Raw genomic sequence first — 22,526 nt, forward strand, 5'->3', positions numbered from 1 at the left:
CAACCAAACTCGTTTTCTACCTGACTGTAAAAGTATGAAGTATCATCAAAAGAAACACTTCAATTACTTTGAGCACTAGAATATTTTTTTTTTCTCAAATAGTACAAACATAATATGAAACATAAGTAATTATTGGCAAACCCAAAAAAATAAAAAAGTACATCTTATTTATCCACGTTAATTTTGTTTTCCACCTTTATTTTGTTTGGTGACATGACATCAAGTAAATAGTTCCACTTAGTTTTCAAAAGTTTGTACTTATAATTCCAATGATCTCAAAAGTCCAGTCGCTTGACTCACTCCTCCTAATAAAAGAGAAAAGAGATGCCTTTTTCATTGTTACCATCTAAAACATCGAAAAAAAGAAAGCAAAAGGTGGGGGAATACAGATAAGTAGTGTCACATTTGTTAGTGGGTTAGGCAGGTGCCATCTTACATATGTACAATACAAGCTCCAATGCATCATATCCCCATCATTATTATATCAAATGTTTGTGCCCTAAATTTTTTATTTTTTGGGTGGCAATTATGCAGATGCTTTTTTTTACAACATGCAAATTACTTTCATGACTTATTTAAATGTACTTTTAAAATGACTGAAAGCGCTTTTGAAAAAAAATGTTTTTGGGTTTCAAAAGTAATTTAAGTGCTTTCTGCAAGAAGCACCAGTTATGTGTTTTTTCCAAGAGCACTTTAAGTGTTTTTCTAAAATTTACTTACATTTTTACTAATGATTGGTTCTAAATATATTTTTACCAAAAGCGCTTTCAGTTATTTTAAAAGTACATCCAAACGAGTATTTAGTTATTATCTTGACATTCAAGAAATTTAGCCTTTATTTTTATTCTAATTTTTTTTAAACAAATACATACATAGGGACAAATATGTCATATGCAACAAATAGGTCATATGCAACTCACCTCCCCTCTTCTACAATTAGGTGAAGACCATGGGGGCTAGAAACCCCAACGGGAAACTTTTCACCGCGCCACACGATTCTTTTGCGAAGCGCTCTCTCAGACGTTTCCACTCCTGCCCTTGAAGGCAAAGAGGTTTCAAGATACTAGTACAAACTCATTAGGAATACAAATCAATCCCAGCCACGGAAGATACACATCCAACCAACATGAAAGATAACACCAACGAGGATTAAACTTTGCAAATTGTAGACCTACAACAAATGCACCACAAGGAAAGAATGCATCACTCTCGGATGATATTGCAATCGTCAACAAAGAAGCACTACTATGAGTAAACTAAAAAAAAAAAAGCCGAGCTTCCTCCTTATAGTCTTTTGATACGTGTGCAAAATCACCACCCACCGACCAAAGATTCAAGTTTGAGCTGTAAGTCATAGCCGATATAAAGTCTCTCCTCCACAAAGCTAGAGAGCAACCAAACCACAAAGACTCTTGTCGCAAGAACGAAAGGGTAACCACAACCAAGATATGAAGATATTAGAAGATATGACAAATTGGAAAGGGAAGAGAGGGGGAAGCTAGAATTGCCACCGACTCTAAGGCCCGACCCTATTTTTCTCTCTAGCGGCTAGAGTAAAGTTGTGGTCCTTTTTGTTCACATAATTAGATTTATTTTCTTATTGAATTAGAAGGAAAGACATTAATCTTACTCATACCGTGAATGTGAGAGTATTTGAGTTAAAATCCTTCCCACCCAATAATCGAATTCCATACTAATTTTGTGAATAACGAATGAGAGACTTTGGATGCAGTCCTTAGCTATGAATATTCTTTGATTGAAACCTTGTTAGTTTTTTATTTTTGATCGAGGTCCCTGAAATTAATGTGATAATTTATTTCTACGTACGTTACTATTTTTTTTAAAATTAAAAATTAGAAATTTTAGTTGTTTATATAAATGAGATTTTAAATAAAAAACCATAATTTGTGGGATTAAAAATATTAAATTAAAAATATACTATTGTGTGTGTGTGTAAACATTGGTACATTCATCAAAATTAACCAAAAAAATTATTGTATCAAAACATTGTTACATTCTTCAAAATCACAAAAAAAAAAAAATTATCCTTTGATATTTATATACATATGTACTGGTCTGGAAATCTTTGAAAAGAAATAAAAATTTCAACCCCACCACTTGAACAAAATAATAGCTAAAATTATGCAAAAAGAGAATATAAGGATTGTGACAAATGTGCAATACTACAACAATGTGGGAAACAACTATAAATACATAAAGATGGCAGGACCACCAGTGCAAAAATCATACATTAGTTGGCAGAAAACGACAAATACAGTGATATGGGCACCTAATGCTTACTGGTGCACGTCATACATTTAAGAAGGAAAAATAAAATAAAAATAGCAAAAATATAGAATAGAAGGTTAGGACAAAATATAGAAATACAAAAAATAAAGAGGAAAAGAATAGAATATGATTATATTGTGGATATTGCGGCAAACCCAGACCTTCCATGCTCAGAGGGATGAGAGAGACAGCCATAGAGGTTCAAGTTAGATAGAGTTCTTTTTAGAGAGAGAGAGAGAGAGAGAGAGAGAGATTAGATGGTGGGAGAGGAGGATACGGGGAGGGTTTAAGAGAGGTTTTTAGGTTCACCAACTGGTGGTTAGAGATTGAGCTCCTTAACCAAACACTTGATCTTCACCATCCAAACCAATTAAGCAAAGGCCATTAGCCCTTGAATTCAATTGTTGAATTGAAGAAGAAGCAAGTAGTAAAGCCAATGACTTTTCCCAACTGGGTTTCAAGCAAAAGCACTTATTAGAAAAGCAGAGTTGCCCACCAAAGCCTTAAACAACCCCCCCCACACCCCATTTCTGGAAGTAGAAAGGAAAGTCATCATTTTTCTTGAGTAGCAGTAGAAACTGAAAAAACTTGTTTCTCTCTGTGAGTGTGAGTCTGACGTGGGGTTTGAATTTGATTCAGTGATGGAAGGAGAATATCTATGATTGCAAAAAAGCAAAAAAAAAAAAAAAGAAAGTGAAATTCATATCTCTCAATTATTTTCCAACACACTAAAGTTCTTTTTTTTTTCTGTCTTTTTTGTGTTGTTAAATAAATATACTTGTTGTTGTTGGGATCGGAAAGTTTGGTTCTGAGACGATCGGGTGATGTTCTCTAAAGACTTTTCTGTTCCCCACACAACCCACAGCTCTTAAGGGTTTCCAGGTATTTTTCTATCTTCCATTTCTTTTCTTTTTTTACTTTAATTATCTTTTAGCTGCTCTCTGTCTGTCTCACTCATGAATTTCTCCTTTTCTTCGGTTCCGTTGTTCTCTCTCTTTCTTTTTGTTTGTTAAAATGATGATCCATTAATTTCTTTTTTGGAAGTACAGAGTTAGTAGATTTATTTTTATTGTTCTTATCATCAATTTATCTAAAAATATTGTTCTTATATGTTTAATTTTTCCTTCTGTTGGATTGATTTCTGAATTCTGATTCTGTTTGCATATATATATATATATATATATATATAGAGAGAGAGAGAGAGAGAGAGAGAGATATGTTCATTCTTTTTAAGAGGTTCTATGTAATTTACAATCATCAATTGGAAGCTTTCAAACTGAAAAAAGTTGTATAAATCCTTTGATTGCCAGGAACCTAAAAAGTTCATATGTCGGCATCACGTATGTTAAGTTCAGTTCTTGCATACAAAGATTGCTGTTTGGATGCTTAATTCCGCTGTTTGCTGGGCATTAATAATGAGCTTCTGTATGTTGGTAGTAAATTTTGTTTTGGTTTGATTTTCTTCTGTGAGGATTGCCTGGAATTCCAAGTAGAAATTTTTTCTCTACTTGTTCTTAGTAGTTTGCTTTAATGCATTGGCTTATACTGGTGTGAGTGAGTAATAATATACTCACTATTAAATTCCTGAATTCCTGCAAACTTACTAGTTAGTTTTTCGAATATGGTACGGTTTTGCCAATGATGGAAGTTCTACTCCTTTTTCAGTCTTCGGGATGAGTATGTAGTTGGGCTCATATAACTGGTTCAGGGGTTGAGAGAGCTATGTCAACTTACTATGCTGGTTCGAATAATCAAAAAGATGCTACGCCAATGCTCTATTTAAGGGAACCACCTTTGCCTAGTTCTTATCCAGAAGCACCTCTTCTTACTGGTAACATGATGATGTATATGAACTCTGGGTCATACTCGGATGCAGTGGCTGGGAGTTCTCAGCAGCAAAACAACTGCATTGAAGTAATCTCCTCAGTGGAGGGTTCAGATTCCAACCAGCAGCAGCACGATGTCCTATCGCATCTTGGTGGAACGCGTATTGGAGAGCTGGGATTCAGTCCATGGAGGGAGGGTAGAAATGAGATGCTAGTTACGCACCCCATGGGTAGTTCTTCAGGTATTCTTCATGGTGGACAGAACTTGCAAGGTCAGGGGTTGTCCCTCAGCCTGAGTACACAAATCCCATCAGGAATGCAAATGCCTTCTATCTCATACCGCAATCCCAATATGGGTTTTGCTTCATTCTTAAGTCCTAACCCATCCGTTTCAAGTGAGGGTGACGGCAGGAATGGCTCTTTTAGAGATGAGCAGCCAAGAAATGTTGAATATTTGCCATCTGGTTTTCCGGGAGGCAATCCAGATTCAAGTAAAGGGGATTTGTCTCCATATGGGATGTCAAGTATTGCAAGAACCATTCCCCATAACAAATACCTCAAAGCAGCACAACAACTGCTTGATGAAGTCGTCAATGTCCAGAAAGCACTTAAGCAACATGATAGAGAGAAGAACCAAAGCACACACGATCATCATAAGAGTTTCAAGGAGGGAGATGATGGATCAAAGAATGATTTGGAGAGTGGAGTATCTTCAAACCCTCAAGAGTCGGCCAGTAACTCACCATGTGAGCTTTCACATGCCGAGAAACAAGAGTTGCAAAGCAAGTTGACGAAACTTCTGTCAATGCTAGATGAGGTATGAGCAATGCATATAGTTTTATGTCTCTTTATGAGTTAATTATATGATCAATCTTGCTTGTCTCGTCAGTTGGTCATAATGTTAAGAGCTTAAAATCAATTTTAGTTGCAAATTTGATTGGCAGTATCCTTTCGTCTTCGTTCTTTCTATGCTGTGATGATTGCTTTGTTTGGAGTTTAGATGACTACGACACCTGCCTTTATCACTTCTCATGTGTGTGATGAGTGTGCATGATTAGGCAGGTGATATTATGTAGCATGTTTATTACCAGTGATCGGTATGCTTTTATGTTCATGATATTGTTCTGTTCTCTTAGGCTCATAGTTACTGGTTTCACGATAATGACTGAAAGGATCAATGATATGTTTCTTTAATTTTGAAAAATACAAAATACGAAAGGAACAAGATATGCAGTAGCAGTCTACTCAAGCAAAACGAAACAAAATGCTAATGATTTTGTTGTTGAGCTTCTGCCAATATCTGATTGTTCCAACTGAAAATAACTGATTAATGATGTAGTCTTACAGTGATGCATTGATAGATAAACCAACATCTGGTAACGATTCCATTTCAGTTTTCTTCTTTGATTCAGACATACTTAAATGAAGATGAAGTTTCAAAAATTTCAAAGAGTTCTGAGTATAACCTTTCATGTCTAAGTGATGTTTTCACTGGTAATTAATTGATCCTTCATCTTTCCAGTTGAAGCATCTGTAGCCTTGCATTTTGTTTGACTGACATGTGAAAAAGTTGGGACTTTTAATCTTTCTCCCAACGGAATTATCTCCGACTATTCGTAAGGTTTCTTATGTGTCTAAATTGAACGGGATGCAATGGAATGAAGCATAACACCCTTATGTGAAAATATTGGGGTAATTCATCCCCTGATTTGCTTGTCAACATGTCTATTGATTCCCCCGTATGTTTATGGACCCTGATGGAACATCAAGGTAATCCTTCTATGTTGACAGTTGACGGAAGTACCCTGTTCTGCAAAGAATCAAAAACAGTATAAGATGCAGAATTGACCGAAGTTACCATTGTTAACTGTTGATGCAGGAGGAGAAGGACAACGCCATTATTTGGGGCCAAAATTTCCATGGTCCCTGAGTTGCTCATGATAATATTTCTAGTGTTCGTGTCTGTTAATTTATGTGATTTACATCAGCAGCAGCTAATGGTTACGTAAAATATTTATACGATCATTTTTTCTTTGAGGATGTTTTAAGAGGTCGCACTTGGTGCGATGGCAAGTGCCTTCGCCCATGAGCGGTAGGTCTCGGGTTCGAGACTTGGGAGCAGCCTCTCCATAAATGGGGGTAAGGCTAGCCGACATTCACCTCTCCCAGACCCTGCGTAAAGCGGGAGCCTTGTGCACTGGGTACGACCGATGTTTTAGGAAGTTTGTGGTTGTGGTTGGTTGTTTCTCGTTGTAAGCCTTTGTCTGATAGATTGGAGCTCCTATTTGTCCCATGAGGTGTAATGGTGTTTATATCACAATCACAGGTTGACAGACGGTACAAGCAGTATTATCATCAGATGCAGATTGTTGTATCATCATTTGATGTGATAGCGGGAGGTGGGTCAGCTAAACCGTACACAGCAGTAGCCTTGCAGACTATTTCACGCCACTTTCGGTGCTTACGTGATGCAATCACAGGCCAGATACAAGCAACCCGTAAAAGCCTTGGGGAGCAAGGTGCCTCAGGAAGCATGAAAGGAGTTGGAATATCTCGCCTCCGTTATGTGGACCAGCATCTCAGGCAGCAGAGGGCCCTTCAGCAGCTTGGCATGATGCAACAACATGCATGGAGACCACAAAGAGGTTTGCCGGAAAGCTCTGTCTCAATTCTGCGAGCATGGCTATTTGAGCATTTCCTTCATCCGTAAATCCTGACTTGAACCCTTTTCTCAATTTATTTTCCAGAAAGCTTAATTGATCGAAATATATCAGAGTTCCTGACGTAATTTAATGTTAATATTGATATTTTCCAGCTATCCGAAGGATTCTGATAAGATCCTGCTAGCAAGGCAGACAGGCTTGACTAGAAGTCAGGTAATGACAAAGTAATCGTGTTTTACATAGCATTTTTCCTTAGGTACCACCTACATACATACATACATACATACATAACAGAGAGTAAGATCTATTATCTTTCGACTCTAATACGTATACCATCTTGATCCTCGCTAAATTCTATTGAATTAGGATATGGATAATTGTTTCATTCTGCAGGTTCTTGCAGCAACAAGAATGCTGCATAAACAAACAAGTCACATTTATAACGAAAATCGATCATTGAGTACCATGCTTACAGTTTAATTTGAAATAACTCGATATCTGAAAGTTCGTGTACTTTTTTGCTGCGGCACAGGTCTCAAACTGGTTTATAAATGCACGAGTGCGTCTCTGGAAGCCCATGGTTGAGGAGATGTACAAAGAAGAGGCTGGTGATGCCGAGATGGATTCCAACTCTTCATCTGAGAATGCACCTCAAACAAAAGAAGGTGACAACACGAGGCCCATGGAAGCCGGAGTACAAGATATGCAACCTAGTGCAAGTTCGACAGGCACTGAGAGATGCAGCACTGGACAATTTATGGACTCCAAATCCAACCATTTCCATGACGTGGAAATGGCTGGATCCGCTGGGGTTGCCAGTTTCCAGAATGTGACTTGTCACGAAGCTGAAGCTGAGTACGGGCTCGTGAAGCTTAGAGAGGGGCAAAGGCCTGGTATGGATGGATCTGGTCTCATTTCTGATGCAAATGTTCAGACTGATAGGAACAATGAGAGGTATATGGCAGCAGCTGCTGTGTACCAGATGCCGGAGCTGGGGAGATTTGGAAGTGGAAGCGGGGTGTCTCTGACATTGGGATTGCAGCATTGTGACGGTGGCGGTAGCCTACCCATCTCTAGTGGGACTCATCACGGTTTTGTTGCCGTGAGAGGGGACGATTTATACAACCCTGCAGCTTCTTCTGTAGGATCTGAGACAGCAGATTTTGAATGCCTTGATTCCGGGAACCAGCAGCAACACAGATTTAGTTCCTCCCATCTATTACGTGATTTCGTAGTGTGAAAGATGCTTCATTGCATATCCACATTGGTTACTTCCAAACTATTTTTGGCTTGGGGGAGAAGGAAACAACAGACAGTGAGAGGCTTTCGACCGCTTGTTCAGGAACATTCGACTTTGCGTTGCAAATGGCGAAAAGGAACGTCGCTCTCCTCCGGACACTGGAAACATACTACTAGTACAGTTGTAATATATGAAGAAATTGATTGAAGGTCTACATATTTGTAAAAATCAGATACATATTCTTTTGTTTAGTATGTTGAAAAGGTACAATCAGTGCCAAACTCTGTTAATGGTATTGAACAAAATAGACTTGGGTGTCACCGGGGATATGTCGCCGTGTGAATGAGTGTACTCACACGAGAATATACCTCCGTTGATATGCAAGAATCCGGCCTCCTGTTTTCAGGACTTGATTCTTGAAAACACTTGACAACAGAACTTTCAAAACCTTTCATAAGACTATTAAATTCTTGACAAATTTTCCTGCTTTTGGGTGAACATTTGGCGACACTTTCACTAAGAAGATCTAACGCTAACGAGCATCTGAATCAGCTAAAAGCCTAAAAGTATCCAAGTCAACTTGCAGTTGTTACAAATTTGCAGTCTGCAGATTCATATACAGAAGAAAGAGAAGCCGAGCACAGCAGTTTCTTACCTACCATCTGCATTTTTCAAAAGGGACTTGCCTACAGAGCCTACGGTATCCCTGACCAAAGCCTTAAACGATGAGTATGAAGCCTTCATAGTTACGACATATTGTGTTAGGTTATCTACATTCCCCCAAAGGCTTAGCCTCTCTGGATGGTTTACCTGAGAAGAAAAGTTAAAAGTAAAATTTATAGCTTCCTGAAAACTAAATTTAAAAAGCATGAGTGTTCATTAAGCGATTTATCAGATCATCGGAACAGAGGATCTTGAAGACTATTCGAAATTCAGAAGAGCTGCACATTACCTTTTCTGTAGAACCTTTACATCTTCCTGCAACAATCGACTTTCCAAGAACATATCACCACAGTCATGCAAGTCAACAGTCTTCAAATCAAAGTCTTGATGTCCACAGCTCTCGTTCCACTCGAACCACCTCTTCAAAATCAATTCCTTCCTGCAGCAGATTAAGCGACTTTCCTCTTCAGGCGAATCAGCAGCAACCAATCTATAGACGTATACTTTCTTCTTTTGTCCTGGTCGAAATGTCCGGCCTATTGCCTGGCGAGTTACTGAAGGGTTCAAAGGAACATCAACAATTAGGATGCGAGAAGCCCCCACTAGAGAGATTCCTTCTCCACAGGCTCTAATGGAGCCAAAGAAGACTTTCGCATCAGCTGAATTGTTAAAGCTTTCTACAGACTGTTCCCTAAGCGTTGAATTTGAATCGCCGGTAACCACAAAAATTTCCTTGTTTAGACTCCAACCCTTTAGCTTCACTGCTAATCTCTCCATAAATTTCAGCGGCAGGATATACTGGCTGAACACCAGCAGCTTCTCACGAGTTGATTCACACAGGCGTAGTAAACTAAGAAAGAAATTAGCTTTAACTCCATCTTTCACATTTATTTTTTCTACAATTGTATCCATCTTGTCATTACCAATTTCACAGCCTTTTTCGCCAGTCAATGAACATTTCTCTGTAAGAGATTTCAACTCTGGATGCATATAAACAAGGCTACCCACAGAAGCTTTCTTGAAGTAATCCAGTTTCTTCATTTTTTTCACTTCAAGCTCCTGTCTTGAACTAAGGTTGAGTAGTACGGTATAATCAACAAGACCGGGGAGTTTGTCCAGAGAATCTCCTTTGTAGTAATGCAGGACCTTCCTGGTCATCTCTCGAAGATCTTGTATGACAGCCTCTTTCCTTTTATAATCTTCATCTTTCTGGAGAGTGTATTCTATCAAGTCAAATAGAGCTGAATTTGTACCAGTTTTTAATTGTCTCCTCGCACCTGATATTTGTACTCTACTCATGATACGCTTAGCCACATCCCGGGAAGTATCCAATTTCAGAAACTTTGGACGAACAAGATTTAAAATGTTGAAAACTTCTTTCACATGATTCTGATAAAGGGTTCCTGAGAGGACTACTTTTAGAGGTGTTTGGACTCTTGCAAGGGACTGTAGCAAATTGGTATTGTCATTCCTTGGAGTGTGGCCTTCATCTAAAATCAGAATGCTAGGGACCTTCAACAGCATTTCTCGACAATCAACTGATGCTTTACTGGTCCCATTGTCACACATTATGGTGGAGAACTGTTGATAACCAAGAAAAAGGATGCTCTTCAGCTCTACCCACTTCTTTAAAATAACCAGCTGCCGGGACCGGTTCTCTGCTTTTGAAGTGTATAGATCATGCAACGGAATGTCCTCCACTTGCCATTTCTGGAACTCTTGCTTCCATGTAGCCAAAATACCTTTAGGTAGAACGATCAATGGTCTAGCATAGGGAAATCTAACCAGGAAACTCTGAACAAAACTTATAATCAACAACGTCTTTCCAGAACCAGGGGCATGGGCCAAAATGCAACCCCCTGGATTATCACCCAGCAAGTTGCTAGCGAGAAAGTTAAAGCCCTCCACTTGATGTGGTTTCATTTTATTTCGGTGCCTTGGATGAGCAGAAATTTCTGTTGCCATTAGATTGTCCCTAGTAGATTTCAGTCCAACTGAGAAATTCTGAGCTGACTCGGTATAGTTAGCATTCCGTGACTCACACATGTAAGTTCGTCTGGTCCTTTTAGCCTGTTAATAGAGAAACAAGGATGAAGGATATTTTAATGATTAAACTCATGTTTAAACAAATAGCTGCATAAAATAGTCCAGTACAGAGTACATATACCTTCACACTAACAGGTAGAATGGCTTATTTCTCCCTACTCAAGACTTCGGAGTTTTCCAAATATATCCAGCATCTAATTTCAGGAACTATTATAATGACCTCCCATGACTAATTCACAAGTTCATTCATACGGTAGTGATATTTTTTTATTTTTTGAGAAGACATATGGTAGTGCTATTCAAACACCACTTTTTACCTCGCACACACCCTTGTTAAGTTTTATCATTGATCTTCTTTAAATGATTTGATTCAATGGCTGGAAATTGAGAGGGGAGTGTGAGAGGTAAAAATGGGTGTCAATAGCACCACCCCATCATATTAAACCTTATCTAATGGAATAACTTGCAGAAAACAAGAAAAAAGAACGAGTACCTTGCTATATTGGAACTCAAACATGGTTTCAATTCCTTGTTGGACAACTCCACAGATACGGCAAACTAACCCAAGATCATCCTTCAGGATGCAAATGTGATCACATTCTTCCCCACATTCACCTGATGTTTCATCAGCTAAAGGATCAACAGCAAAATCCTAGGAGAAGCAGGCAACACATATTTAATATAATTTGGAAAAAACCAGAGACTACAAAGATGGAAAGTTTGGTGCAAAATCAATGATCATTTTTTTTGTATGCTCAAAGCTATCGAATGCAGATACCTTGGAACATTCTATTGCCACTGTCATTTCCTTCCATATGTCTGCTAGATCACCTTCCTCTATATCGTTTTTCTGATATTGTTCTTTAAACTGGAAAGTGTCATGATTACCTTCCCCAACCACCTTATCACAATCATGTTCTTCATTAACATGCTCACATTTGTCTGTCCCAGAATCCATGTTATCAGCCAGAACTCCTACCTCTGTTCTTGCAGCTATCCACTCCATATTTTCTCTAGTCTCTCTGTAATTAATTTGACCATTCCACTCCTCTTTCTCACATGCTCTTTGATTCCCGTTTCCAATCACCATATGGAATGCTACACCAGCATTTATATCTTTGTCTATCCCAGTATCAATTTCGCCGGGCAGAGTTTCCAACTTTTCTGTCCGAGTGCTCAACACATACTCCTGAAACGAGTAAAATTAAAATATGATGAACAAGCCAATCCATATGCATATTAGGATAACTAGGAAATGGTACAATAAGTTGTAGACCAATCACCATATCTTCTACTACATCTTCGGTTATTCCAATCTTGATTTGTCCAGGCAAAGTTCCCAAATCTTCTGTCTGACCTATGCTCACTTCACAATCCTGAGCCAGTAAAATATATTCATCATGCCATTGCCAGTCATAAGCATACACACGATAACAGTGAAAATGATTTGAAAAATGAGTTACAGGTCAATCACCATATTGTCTTCTGACCCAATGTATACATCTTTATCTATCCAAACATCCACTTTTCCAGGTGGAGTTCTCACCTTTTCTCTCTCATCTCTACTCTCTGAACAATCCTGAAACAGAATATGATGATCATGCCAGTCAATATGGATACACGATAACAATGAAAATGATTTGAAAAATGAATTGGTCAATCACCATATTGTCTTCTAAACCAATATATACATCTTTATCTGTCCAAATATCAACTTTTCCAGGTGGAGTTTTCAACTCTTCTCTCTCTAAACAATCCTGAAAAAGAATATGATGACCATTAGAACCAAAATGGATAACAGGGAAAACAATCTGAATAATGGGTTCTAGACCAATACCGCATTGTTTGCTGTACCAACATTTGCATCTTTATCCATCCCCAGACAGTTCTTTCCAAGTTGAGTTTCCAACTCTTCACTCTGGTCTGTGCTCACTAAACAATCCTGAAACAGAAGATGATGGCCATGAAAACCAATATGCACTTAAAAAAGAAAACAATTTGAATAATGAGTTCTAAACACCAATCACCATATCGTCTGCTGCACCAACATCTACATCTTTATCTATCCAAATGTCGAATCCTCCAAGCAGAGTTTCGAACTCATTACTCTGATCTTTGCCCGTTACATACTCCTGAAAAGGAATATGATGGCCATGCCAATCAATACACACATATAGGATAACACGAAACACATTTTTGAACAATGAGTGGAGAACGTAAAACTTCAAATGAAAACAAATAGTACATGGACAAAATTAAGTTTCAATTATTGAGTAAGATAGTCACTTGTTCCAAATACTTTGGCAAGTTAGATGTCTTTCTAATTTGATATAGTATGTAGTTCAAATGCAAGCCAAACTTGGTGTCTCTTGAGTTGGTAGGTTTTGACTTATGCTACTAAATTCTTTTCACTTTAGTGATAATCCAACAATGTGTCACATTCTAAATTGGCCCTCATCAGACCAACGGTAATGAAACCAATTGTGCTACTCATACCAGTCAATCGTTATAATTTTAGGCAAGCTACTATAGTATTTCAAATGCAGGGGAAGAACATACTGGCAAGTTCTTCTTCAGAAATCTTCCAACAGGCTCCAGTACAACCTTCTGATGTAGAACTAGCCTCTTACTTCCATCATCTTCATCATCAGAACCCAGGACAACAACAGGTGGCACTGTTTCTGTAGCATTGTTACGATTTTCATCATCCATATCCACGACCTGTTGATGACCGTGGGGAGGAGGCTCCAGCTCCAGCACATCCTTCTGATACAAATGAAGTGGCTTTTTCCTATTTCCCTCATCTTCATCATCCGAACTAAGGGCAATAACAGGCAGTGCTACTACTGTACTATTTTTTGGAATGTCATCCTCTATATCAATGAAAATTTGATGATGATCCATAGAGGCTGCAAAACAACCTTGTGATATCACCACTCCTCCAGCACTTAATATTAAATAACACACAATCGACTCGATCATATACTACTAACATAACTTCCAGTGTTATTCAAACATGTAAAAGCAGCTGGATGGTACCAAACACATACAATTTGATAAACTACAGAAAAATTTGCCCAAATAAAATTGATAGACACCCAAATAAAATTACACATACAATGTGATAAAACCAACATTCTACAAATGCAATTTTTATGGGCAAACACAGAATATTAACAAAAGAGACAAATTCAAATTTCAAAAACCCATCAATTTGGAGCCAATTTTGGTACAACCCAGAATCTGGAACTTGCAGAAAGCTACCATGCATCTTCAACTTGCTCTAAATGTTACAAATTTCAGACAAATATAAAATAAATAAAAATATATCAAAATTAATCCATTACTAAAGGAAGATGTCTCTTTGAAATGAAAACCCAACGAAAAAAAATGACCTTGGTGGTAGAAACACGCTTAAAAACAGTAGCTGGGTCACAATTGTTTTCTATTTTTAAGGAAAAAGAGCAAGCACTAAATGCAAAATGCTAAAAGGAAAACACTGAAAGAAAAGGAAAGTAAAAGAGCTGAAACTTTACCTCTGAGACTTCTTCTGGGAAAGAAAAGCAGAGCAGATGGTTGCTGTGATCAAAATCTAGCATGCATTGAATGTATGTAGGAATGGGTTGTAATCAAAATCCGACTTTGTGTTAAGGAAAGTGAGCAAATGGGAATGGGAATAGGTACCGTACAGTACACACCAAGGTACATAGGCTCTACTCTTATTACTCTCCTCTCCTAGACGTTCTTGGTTGCTCGAAATATCCTGATTAAGCTATGTTTGGACGAATAAATTTAAAATTACTAGAGAATTGTAAAATAAGAGAAATTGAAATGATGAAATTTATTTTTTATAATTTATGAATTTTTTTATTTGGCTAACCTATAAAAACAATGGAATTTTAATACGAAATTTGTTATTTTTTAATTCTCATTCGTAGAAATTTAGAAATGACACATACTTACATAGAATTTAAACTTGGGAATTAAAGGTCCCAAATTCCAAGTTTTCTTTCTAAATTTCTATGTTTATGAATCCAAACAAGAGAATTGGTATGAATCAATTTATAAGTTCTGGCTTTTGTCAAAATTTCAAGTTTATTTTCTTCATCCAAATGTAATGTTATTTTTTAACTGCTAGATTTTGTTAAAAATATAAAAATCTAAATCTAAGAGTTAAATGTTTATTTTAGAAAATGAAATTGAGTTAATTCAATTTCTTGAATTCTGGGACATAAACAACTAAAATATTTTTAGACGTATTTTGCACTGTGTGTTTATTTACGCTTTAAATATTTGACGCCAATCTTTAGACTTTTATCCACGAAGTTATAGAATTGAAATAGGAAAATAGTTGAAAGAAATGATGCAATCGGATAATTTATATGGTCACAAATACATGTGAATGATTCATGAAAGATTTCACTTTGTTGTTCATTGCAAAGTTTCTTTGAGTGCTAGTCATTTTTATTTGCGAGTTTATGTCAAAGTATTGGGGGAAAAAAAAAAAAGAGACTAAAACGGCTTTAAATCCTAGCAAAAGATCATAACCAGAACTTGAGAAAAATATCACAAAATTATTTTGGAATTGTTTGAGTCATCAGCAATTATTCACAAAACTGAGTTGGTGATTGGGGAAAGTCCCATTAAACGCCCAAACGTTTTACCTTCCAAATCTAGTAAGAGAAGATAATGTTTTGAATGTTGTGTGTATTTTTCTCATTCTGAGGTATATATAATCATGTACAACCCTAATAGGGAAATAATAATTACAAACAATATCTCCTAAATTAGGAAACCCAAGATTATAGGAATCCCGGAATAAAAGGAAATCTATACGAAGTCAACACTCCCCCTTATGTTGGTACATATATGTCACACATGCCCAACTTGTCTAGATAATTTTTCACTAGAGCTGGCCTTAGTGAATATGTCTGCCACTTGGTCCTTGGTCCCGATTGGGGGAACTTCAATTACTTTCCCTACCAACTTTTCCTTAATGAAGAACCAGTCAACCTCCACATGCTTAGTCCTATCATGTTGTATGGATTTTGAATTTTTATTTTTAGAAATATATATTTTTAATTTTTAAAACTAAAATTCCATGTTTAAGTTTAACTCCAATAATTTAATTCCATTTTTAACTCGAACAATTAAATATGAATTTTATAAGTTTGTTCTTTGAAAATACTTACAAAGTTCATATTTAATTTCAAATACAAAACAAAACATAGCATTACAACCTAAAACGATATTAAAACAATATTATTCTCAGTAGCCTACAACCTAGGGTATCCGATGCATAGTGCTAGGCATCCAACATATGACATAATTTTGTATTTTGGAGTACGCTTTACAATGTTCTAACATTCGTGTTGTGTGAATGGTTTGTTGTTGTTATAAAGATTGTGGAGCCAAAAATATTCACAGGGCGACACGTGGATTTTTGGACAAAAATGACAAAAATACCCTTGCAGTACAACGAGGTTCCTACGCGCAAGTAGCGAGCAACCCTCTTTCAACCAAGACAGAAGTGCCCAAAATAGGTAACAATTCAAAGTCCATCTCATCAAATCCTTTCTACAAGGTAATTCCCAAACACATTCCTTTTAAATTATGTTAATTGGCTAATTAATGGGTTTATTGCCTAATTAACCCATTAATTGTCAATTAAACCATCCATTATATCCAAATAACTACAAAATACATCCAATTCAACCCTAAAACACCACATGGCCGGCTATCCCCATTTCAAAACCTAATCCATCACTTTTTTCTACCTTTTTCACCATTTCTTCCTTTTTATTACCCAATAAATTCAAAAACCACCAAAACATTCATCTTATGTTTAATAGCCAAATAAATTGGCTAATTAAACCTAAATTAAACCTAAAAACCCTAGCCACCTCCTATCCCTATAAATATACTCCCATTCTCACCAAAAAGCTAATTCCAACACTTTGGCAAAAATCCCAAAATTCTCTAAACACTCTTTCTCTCTAAATTCTAACTTTGGCATCGGAGGTTCTTCGGCCAAAGCCCCCCCCATTCATCGTGGGCGCGTGAGGCTCTTGGCCTTAACCTAAGGTGTTAATTGTTTTGTAGGTGCAAAATCATCCAAGATCGAGGAGGAAGAAATTTGCATCCACAAATTGGTGCTTTCATTGAGAGTTGAAATCCATACTCGTAGAAGACTCTCGCACAAAAAAGGTTTTTTCTTTATTTTCTAGTCCACTTGAATATTTTTCATACGTTCTTATTATTAGAATTTTTTATTTGCAAAGGTTCTTTGATAAAACGTATAAGCAAAATATAATGGCTAGAAATTTAGAAAATTCCATAAGTGAAAATTCTAGTGTTCAAGAAATGGGAGTGCGAAGATCCGTGAGGTAAAATGCGACAATAAGGGGAGCAGCATCACCACCACGAGTTTCCACCATGGGAACCACCGCGGTGGCTACCTCGGTAGCCACCCACGGCGAGGTCCATGGTGCCTTCACCACGGCCACCATGGGAACTACCGCGGTGGCTACTTCGATAGCCATTCGTGGCGAGGTCCATGGAGCTTTCACCACGGCCCGAGCCGAGCCATCCAAGGCTCACGGTACCAAGACCACGACCCAAGCCGTGCCATCCAAGTTTACATGGACCCAAGCCCAAGCCTCGCATTCACATGCACCGCGCGTTGAGTAGCCTGCTTCCGTCGAGCAGCCCACTCCCGTAGCCCAGCCTGCTCCTGCCAAGCAGCCTGCTCTCGTGACCCAGCCTGCTTCCGTCAAGCAGCCCACTCCCGTGGCCCAGCCTGCTCCTGCCAAGCAGCCTGCTCTCGTGACCCAGCCTGCTCCCGACGAGCAGCCCACTCCCGTGGCCCAGCCTGCTTCCGTCGAGCAGCCCACTCCTGTGGCCCAGCATGCTCCTGCCAAGCAGCCTGCTCTCGTGACCCAGCCTGCTCCCGACGAGCATCTCATTCCCGTGGTCCAGCCTGCTTCCGTCGAGCAGCCCACTCTCACGGCCCAACCTGCTTCTGCCGAGCAGCCTGCTCTCGTGACCCAGCCTGCTCCCGACGAGCAGCTCACTCTCACGGCCCATCATGCTCCAGTGGCTTTCCAAGCAGCCCAAGTCGACCCAAGACTATCTCAACCATCCGGACCTACCATCGAGTCGGGGGCATTCTCACCATATTTTTTCGCGGATTTGACATTTCCCAATTCAAATCTCGCGCCCGGAGTCTACCACATTTCCACTGCCCAAGGAGGCGCATTCCTTCCAAGCTCTTCCAATCCAAATGGCGAACAACACTTGTCTCGACAAGTCATAGAGTTGACGAGCGCCCTTGCACAACAGACAACTTTGGTGAATCAACTTTTGCAAGGCATCGGGATCCAACGTGCCCCGGACGAGGTATCCCGAAGTAGGATAAGGGCAGACGAACCTTTCCAGCAGCGTCCCAGCAAGCAGCCATTCGACCAGCCACGAGCCGAACGATCAGGCAGTGTACATTCCCGATTGGGCCCCCGAGATAGCGTATACTCCCGTCTTAGCGCGCGGAGGAGCGTGTACTCTCGACTAGGCCCACGGATGAGCATACATTCACGGTTGGGGTCACACTCCGATAGTCAACATGAGCAACCTTCCGGACAAAGTGTTCATTTGCGGCTAAGCCCACAAGGAGCATCATCCACCTCACATCAGAGTAGGCAGCACGACGGACGGAGAGAAGAACTCGCTCGCCTGCTAGGAACGCACCACATGCACTGCATCTGCGGCGTAGACGAGCCAAACACATGGAAGAGCAGCCTAGACCAGCAAGTCATGGCTGGGGGCAGCCGAGAGCTCCGCTACCCCAACAAAGGCAAATTCAGGAAGAAGTAGAGAGACTCTTGACTAAGCGATTGCATGATTTCCAACGCAACGAGGTCACCGACGAGGCACTACGACGGAACATGACCAACATAAACAGGTCACCATTCACGGACGAGATCGAGCAGGCAGAGCCTCCACGAGAGTTCAGCATGCCACATTTCACATCTTTCAAAGGGGATGAAGACCCGGAGAGACACTTAAAGCGCTACCGAAGCGCAATGATCCTTTATCGAAACAACGATGAGCTTATGTGCAAGATATTCGCCACCACTCTACAAGGCGAGGCGCAAGATTGGTTCTACACCCTGCCGCCACAATCCATCCGGAATTTCTACGAACTTTCTTTGGTTTTCACCAAAGAATATTCATCCTATCGCTCGATCAAAAAGAAATCTGATCATTTGTTCAACGTCAAGAAGAACCCAAAGGAGTCACTTCGCGACTATGTGAGGAGGTTCAAAGTAGAGAAGGCAAAAATAGTCGGATGCAACGACTCGATAGCTAGAGCAGCCTTCCAAAAAGGACTTTCAGCAGACCACCTGCTATTTGGAAAATTGATCATGAAAGAAGATCTAACTCTGGCAGACTCTTTTGCTTTGGCAGAGAAGTATGCACTTTGGGATGAGGCTCGCCAATGCACATTCAAGGACTTGAAGAAGTACCCGACATCACCTCTCTAGAAGCAGCGGAGGACTTATTCACATGTTTGACGGTATCTAAAGTAGCAATAAGCTCTACCATCATGCGAGAAGAGATGGGGGCCCGACTACCTGTATTCCACAGTTACCTGTATTCTACAGTTCAAAAGCTCTCCTCGATGTTATTAAAAATTCAAAAGCTAACTTTGGCGATAGTTGTTGCAACCCAGAAGCACAAGTTTTACTTTCAAACGCATGCAATCATCCTAATGACGTACTATTCTGCCCAATCCAGACGCGCGACGATAAAGGCGTAGACCCTGGCGGATGTAAAGTTTTCTAACGAACGTAACACTGGAAGGACACACTCGAAAGCAAGTTTTGTCCTAGTCACCCTAAAAGATTCTACATAGGAGCAACATGTACCGGCAGTTGAGTACCATTTCTTGCTGCGCATCACACGGCCCTAGCCGACCCTTGCTCAATGATTCAACTCTAGAGTGGCCCAATACCGGCAGTTGAGCATCTCCTGTTGCGTATGACATGGCCCCATCTCCACAGCTCCCTACTGCGTCTTCACGCCGAGCCTAGGTGACGCAACAGAGCGGCCCAACGATGCCTCAGAAGTAGCCGAGCACACTCTAGCTGCGCCTACTCCACCCGATGGAGACTTCTGGCATTTGCATGTTGACGACGCAGAAAAGCCTTCATCACTGCCGGCAGAGAAGGCTCCAAAAAGATGGATCCCATCTGGGAAGGTCCGTACAAGATCAGCAGAGTAGGGGCAAGAGTAATTACACCCTCACCACTATGAAGCGGCAAAAAGATTGAAAAGAAATGGATGGCCTACAATATGAAGAAGTACCATGTGTGACCTCCCGCTACATCAAAACCCGAAGACTCAATAAGCTCGACGGGCACCACCTCACAAGCTGAGGACTATCCAGTTGTTATGCAGTTCCTACCTTACAGCTAAAGTTCTCGTTCGTTTCACTCGTTTTTCAATGAGGAATTTAGAAGTAATCACAACTTGGCTTGGCTGCATGCTTACAACAACTAATCACTCATGCACTTCAAAAGAAGACTGCGCCTTTCTTAGGGACTCATCGCAGGAATTGCGCCTCCCGAGGGACCAACCATGCTCTCCAGTGCGAGAGGGTAAACCAATTCTCCGACACCCATATGGGTTAGCTCTCCAAGACAGGAGGATAAACTTTACACTCCGAATATCCAGATGTGGATGAGCCTGGCTGCCATAGTATAACTAGATGCACGATGGCTTGCGCCGGGATTTCTAGAAGTAGCCGCAATGGTCTTTTTCAAGGCTTAGCTAACTGAAGGATTTTGGGTCTCTTGGCCTAATCCTTGGGGAACCGGGCCCTAGAGACGGAGAGGGCACATTACGCAGTACATCCGATGGACGGCTGCCCTGGAATCCTAAAGCTGCTACCGAGTGCACTAAGGTAGCCTACGGATTCCGGAAGACTGCCTACGGCTTGCCCTTCGAGCAGTGAAGCCGCACTAGACTTATACAACCGCACATTCTTGTGAAAGGTTAAACAAGCTAGCGCGCATATACGAAGTTTTATCCACTGCCGACATGCTACGTAGTCGATAAGCTTCACCTCTGCCAAGCGCGGAACAACCTACACCAAGTCCTAAAGTGCTGTGATACTTGCTACGCAACCTACGGAATTGAAGAAAGTCAAGGTTAACAGCCTAGTGGTTACGCGGACTTGTCTGCTTCTGTAAGTAAGGCATCCGGCTGCCAACCCTATGGCTAACAACTTTGCAAAGTTCTACACCAACACCTACGGCTGCATAGGCTACGCGAGTTTGTCTGCTTATAAAAAAGTAGCATGCCTGCCATTGGTCTATCAAGTCTAAAGGTTAGGGCATGAACAAAAGAAGTGAAGTTGAAGAAAAACGAAGGAAAACATGTTTATAAACAACTAGCAAAGGCCGAAGGAGTTCAAGCAAAACAAAAGCTACAAGGAAAAACAAAGAAAATCCTAAAGGCTACCTAAAATACTACACTACAGCAGTTTGGACATCCCACGACTACTCGGTCGCCACACCTTCAACAGCCGTAACGCTCTTAGCAGCGGCATCATCCGACGCTTCACCCCTGGCTGCCCCAGTCTGGGCACTAACTTCTCCAACTACTTTACCAATGGAAGCCTTAAAAGTAAAAGCAAGCAAGTCTTCCGGAGAAATAGAGAAGGTCTTAAAACCTCAAGCCCATCCTTCTCACCTTTCAGTTGCTCATTCTTCTTAAGCAGACTAACACGGACGCGCTGCAGCTCATCCACTCTCTTCTTAGCATAAGTAGCGAAACGAAGCTCAGAAATTGCAAGCTTAAGATCTTGAATCTGAGGCGAATCAATCTCAGCAGCAAAGGGAGCAGGCTTTGACGCCACTTTAGCAGCAGAGTCCACCTTACCACTCTTCATAATAGCAAGTCTCTACAAAGGTGAACCAGACTTGGCTCCCAAAGAACGTCCTGGTACAGACTTCGGCACTGGGGGCATGATAAAACCTTTACGCTGAGTAATCTTATCCACAATTGTATTAGCCATTCTCAACATGGAAGACGCCACATGCTCAGATCTAGCAGCCTTACATTTCTTCCCATTGGAATAAGTCATGTCAATCACATACCTCTTGGTAGCAAGCGGACCCTCATGAGCAGCGAAAGAAGTCTTTGGTTTTTTCTCAGCCGGCATCTCTTGAGCAAGCAGAGAAGATCCATTTTCCCACCTTCACTTGCAGCAGGATCCACAACAGTGATTGGACGAGCCAGTGCATCCGCTTTGATCCTATTCCCCTCATCTTTTGGGAACAGCCCACGTTTCTCCTGACGAAAAGAGTTAAAGTAGCCAACATCATTCGTGGTACCTAGCAGGGAAGTTCAACCCAACATTCCAGCAGTTCATGAGGTTCGCAACCTCTTCATTTCTCTCAATCACCAGCCTAGCTCGAGTCATGTCCAAAAGCCTAAAAAGACATGAGCCATGTGACTTGCCTAACACTGCGCCCCAGTGCCACAATCCGAGGTCCCAGCCACACAAGTTGCCCTTGGTTCTAGCCAAGTCGAGCAGCTTAAAGCAGTGGTCCCTGCCACAATACCTCATCGGCCCATGCCGAGTCGACTCTTGGCCCATGCCAGCCGACGTGCCGCACCACCCCGACGGCTGCCCCGCGGTAGCACTATCCACGAAGAAGACGAAGAAATCAACGAAAGACGGTCCTTTGCACGGGCAAGATGTAGAAGATTGCTAGATGAGGGGGAACAAATATC

General features: G+C 40.4%; 2 protein-coding genes across 5 annotated transcripts; one reads left to right on the plus strand and one right to left on the minus strand.

The window, feature by feature from the left end:
* The first annotated feature begins 2,283 nt into the window (after positions 1-2,283).
* On the plus strand, positions 2,284-8,308 carry LOC126623774 (BEL1-like homeodomain protein 7). The gene is made up of 5 exons (XM_050292759.1): positions 2,284-3,171; positions 3,955-4,932; positions 6,442-6,821; positions 6,931-6,991; positions 7,311-8,308. The coding sequence occupies exons 2-5, from the start codon at positions 4,012-4,014 to the stop codon at positions 8,016-8,018; spliced, it is 2,070 nt and encodes a 689-aa protein (XP_050148716.1). The 5' UTR covers positions 2,284-3,171; positions 3,955-4,011; the 3' UTR covers positions 8,019-8,308.
* Positions 8,309-8,457: 149 nt separating this feature from the next.
* Positions 8,458-14,467, minus strand: LOC126623771 (protein CHROMATIN REMODELING 35-like). 4 transcript variants are annotated; one of them, XM_050292757.1, is made up of 11 exons: positions 14,264-14,467; positions 13,287-13,636; positions 12,755-12,859; positions 12,565-12,669; positions 12,392-12,484; positions 12,202-12,306; positions 12,011-12,103; positions 11,506-11,916; positions 11,221-11,379; positions 8,971-10,751; positions 8,458-8,828 (listed from the first exon to the last, which is right to left on the minus strand). In XM_050292757.1, exons 2-11 carry the CDS (start codon positions 13,629-13,631, stop codon positions 8,825-8,827), a joined length of 3,201 nt encoding a protein of 1,066 aa, XP_050148714.1. In that variant the 5' UTR covers positions 13,632-13,636; positions 14,264-14,467; the 3' UTR covers positions 8,458-8,824. The 4 variants fall into 4 exon arrangements, with proteins under 4 accessions (XP_050148714.1, XP_050148713.1, XP_050148711.1 ...); XM_050292756.1 differs by lacking the exon at positions 14,264-14,467 and having other exon boundaries at positions 12,274-12,306; positions 13,287-14,247; XM_050292754.1 differs by lacking the exon at positions 14,264-14,467 and having other exon boundaries at positions 13,287-14,247.
* Between the last annotated feature and the right edge of the window lie 8,059 nt (positions 14,468-22,526).

The sequence above is a fragment of the Malus sylvestris genome, chromosome 5 (genome assembly GCF_916048215.2).
Source record: "Malus sylvestris chromosome 5, drMalSylv7.2, whole genome shotgun sequence".
NCBI classification, from domain to species: domain Eukaryota; kingdom Viridiplantae; phylum Streptophyta; class Magnoliopsida; order Rosales; family Rosaceae; genus Malus; species Malus sylvestris.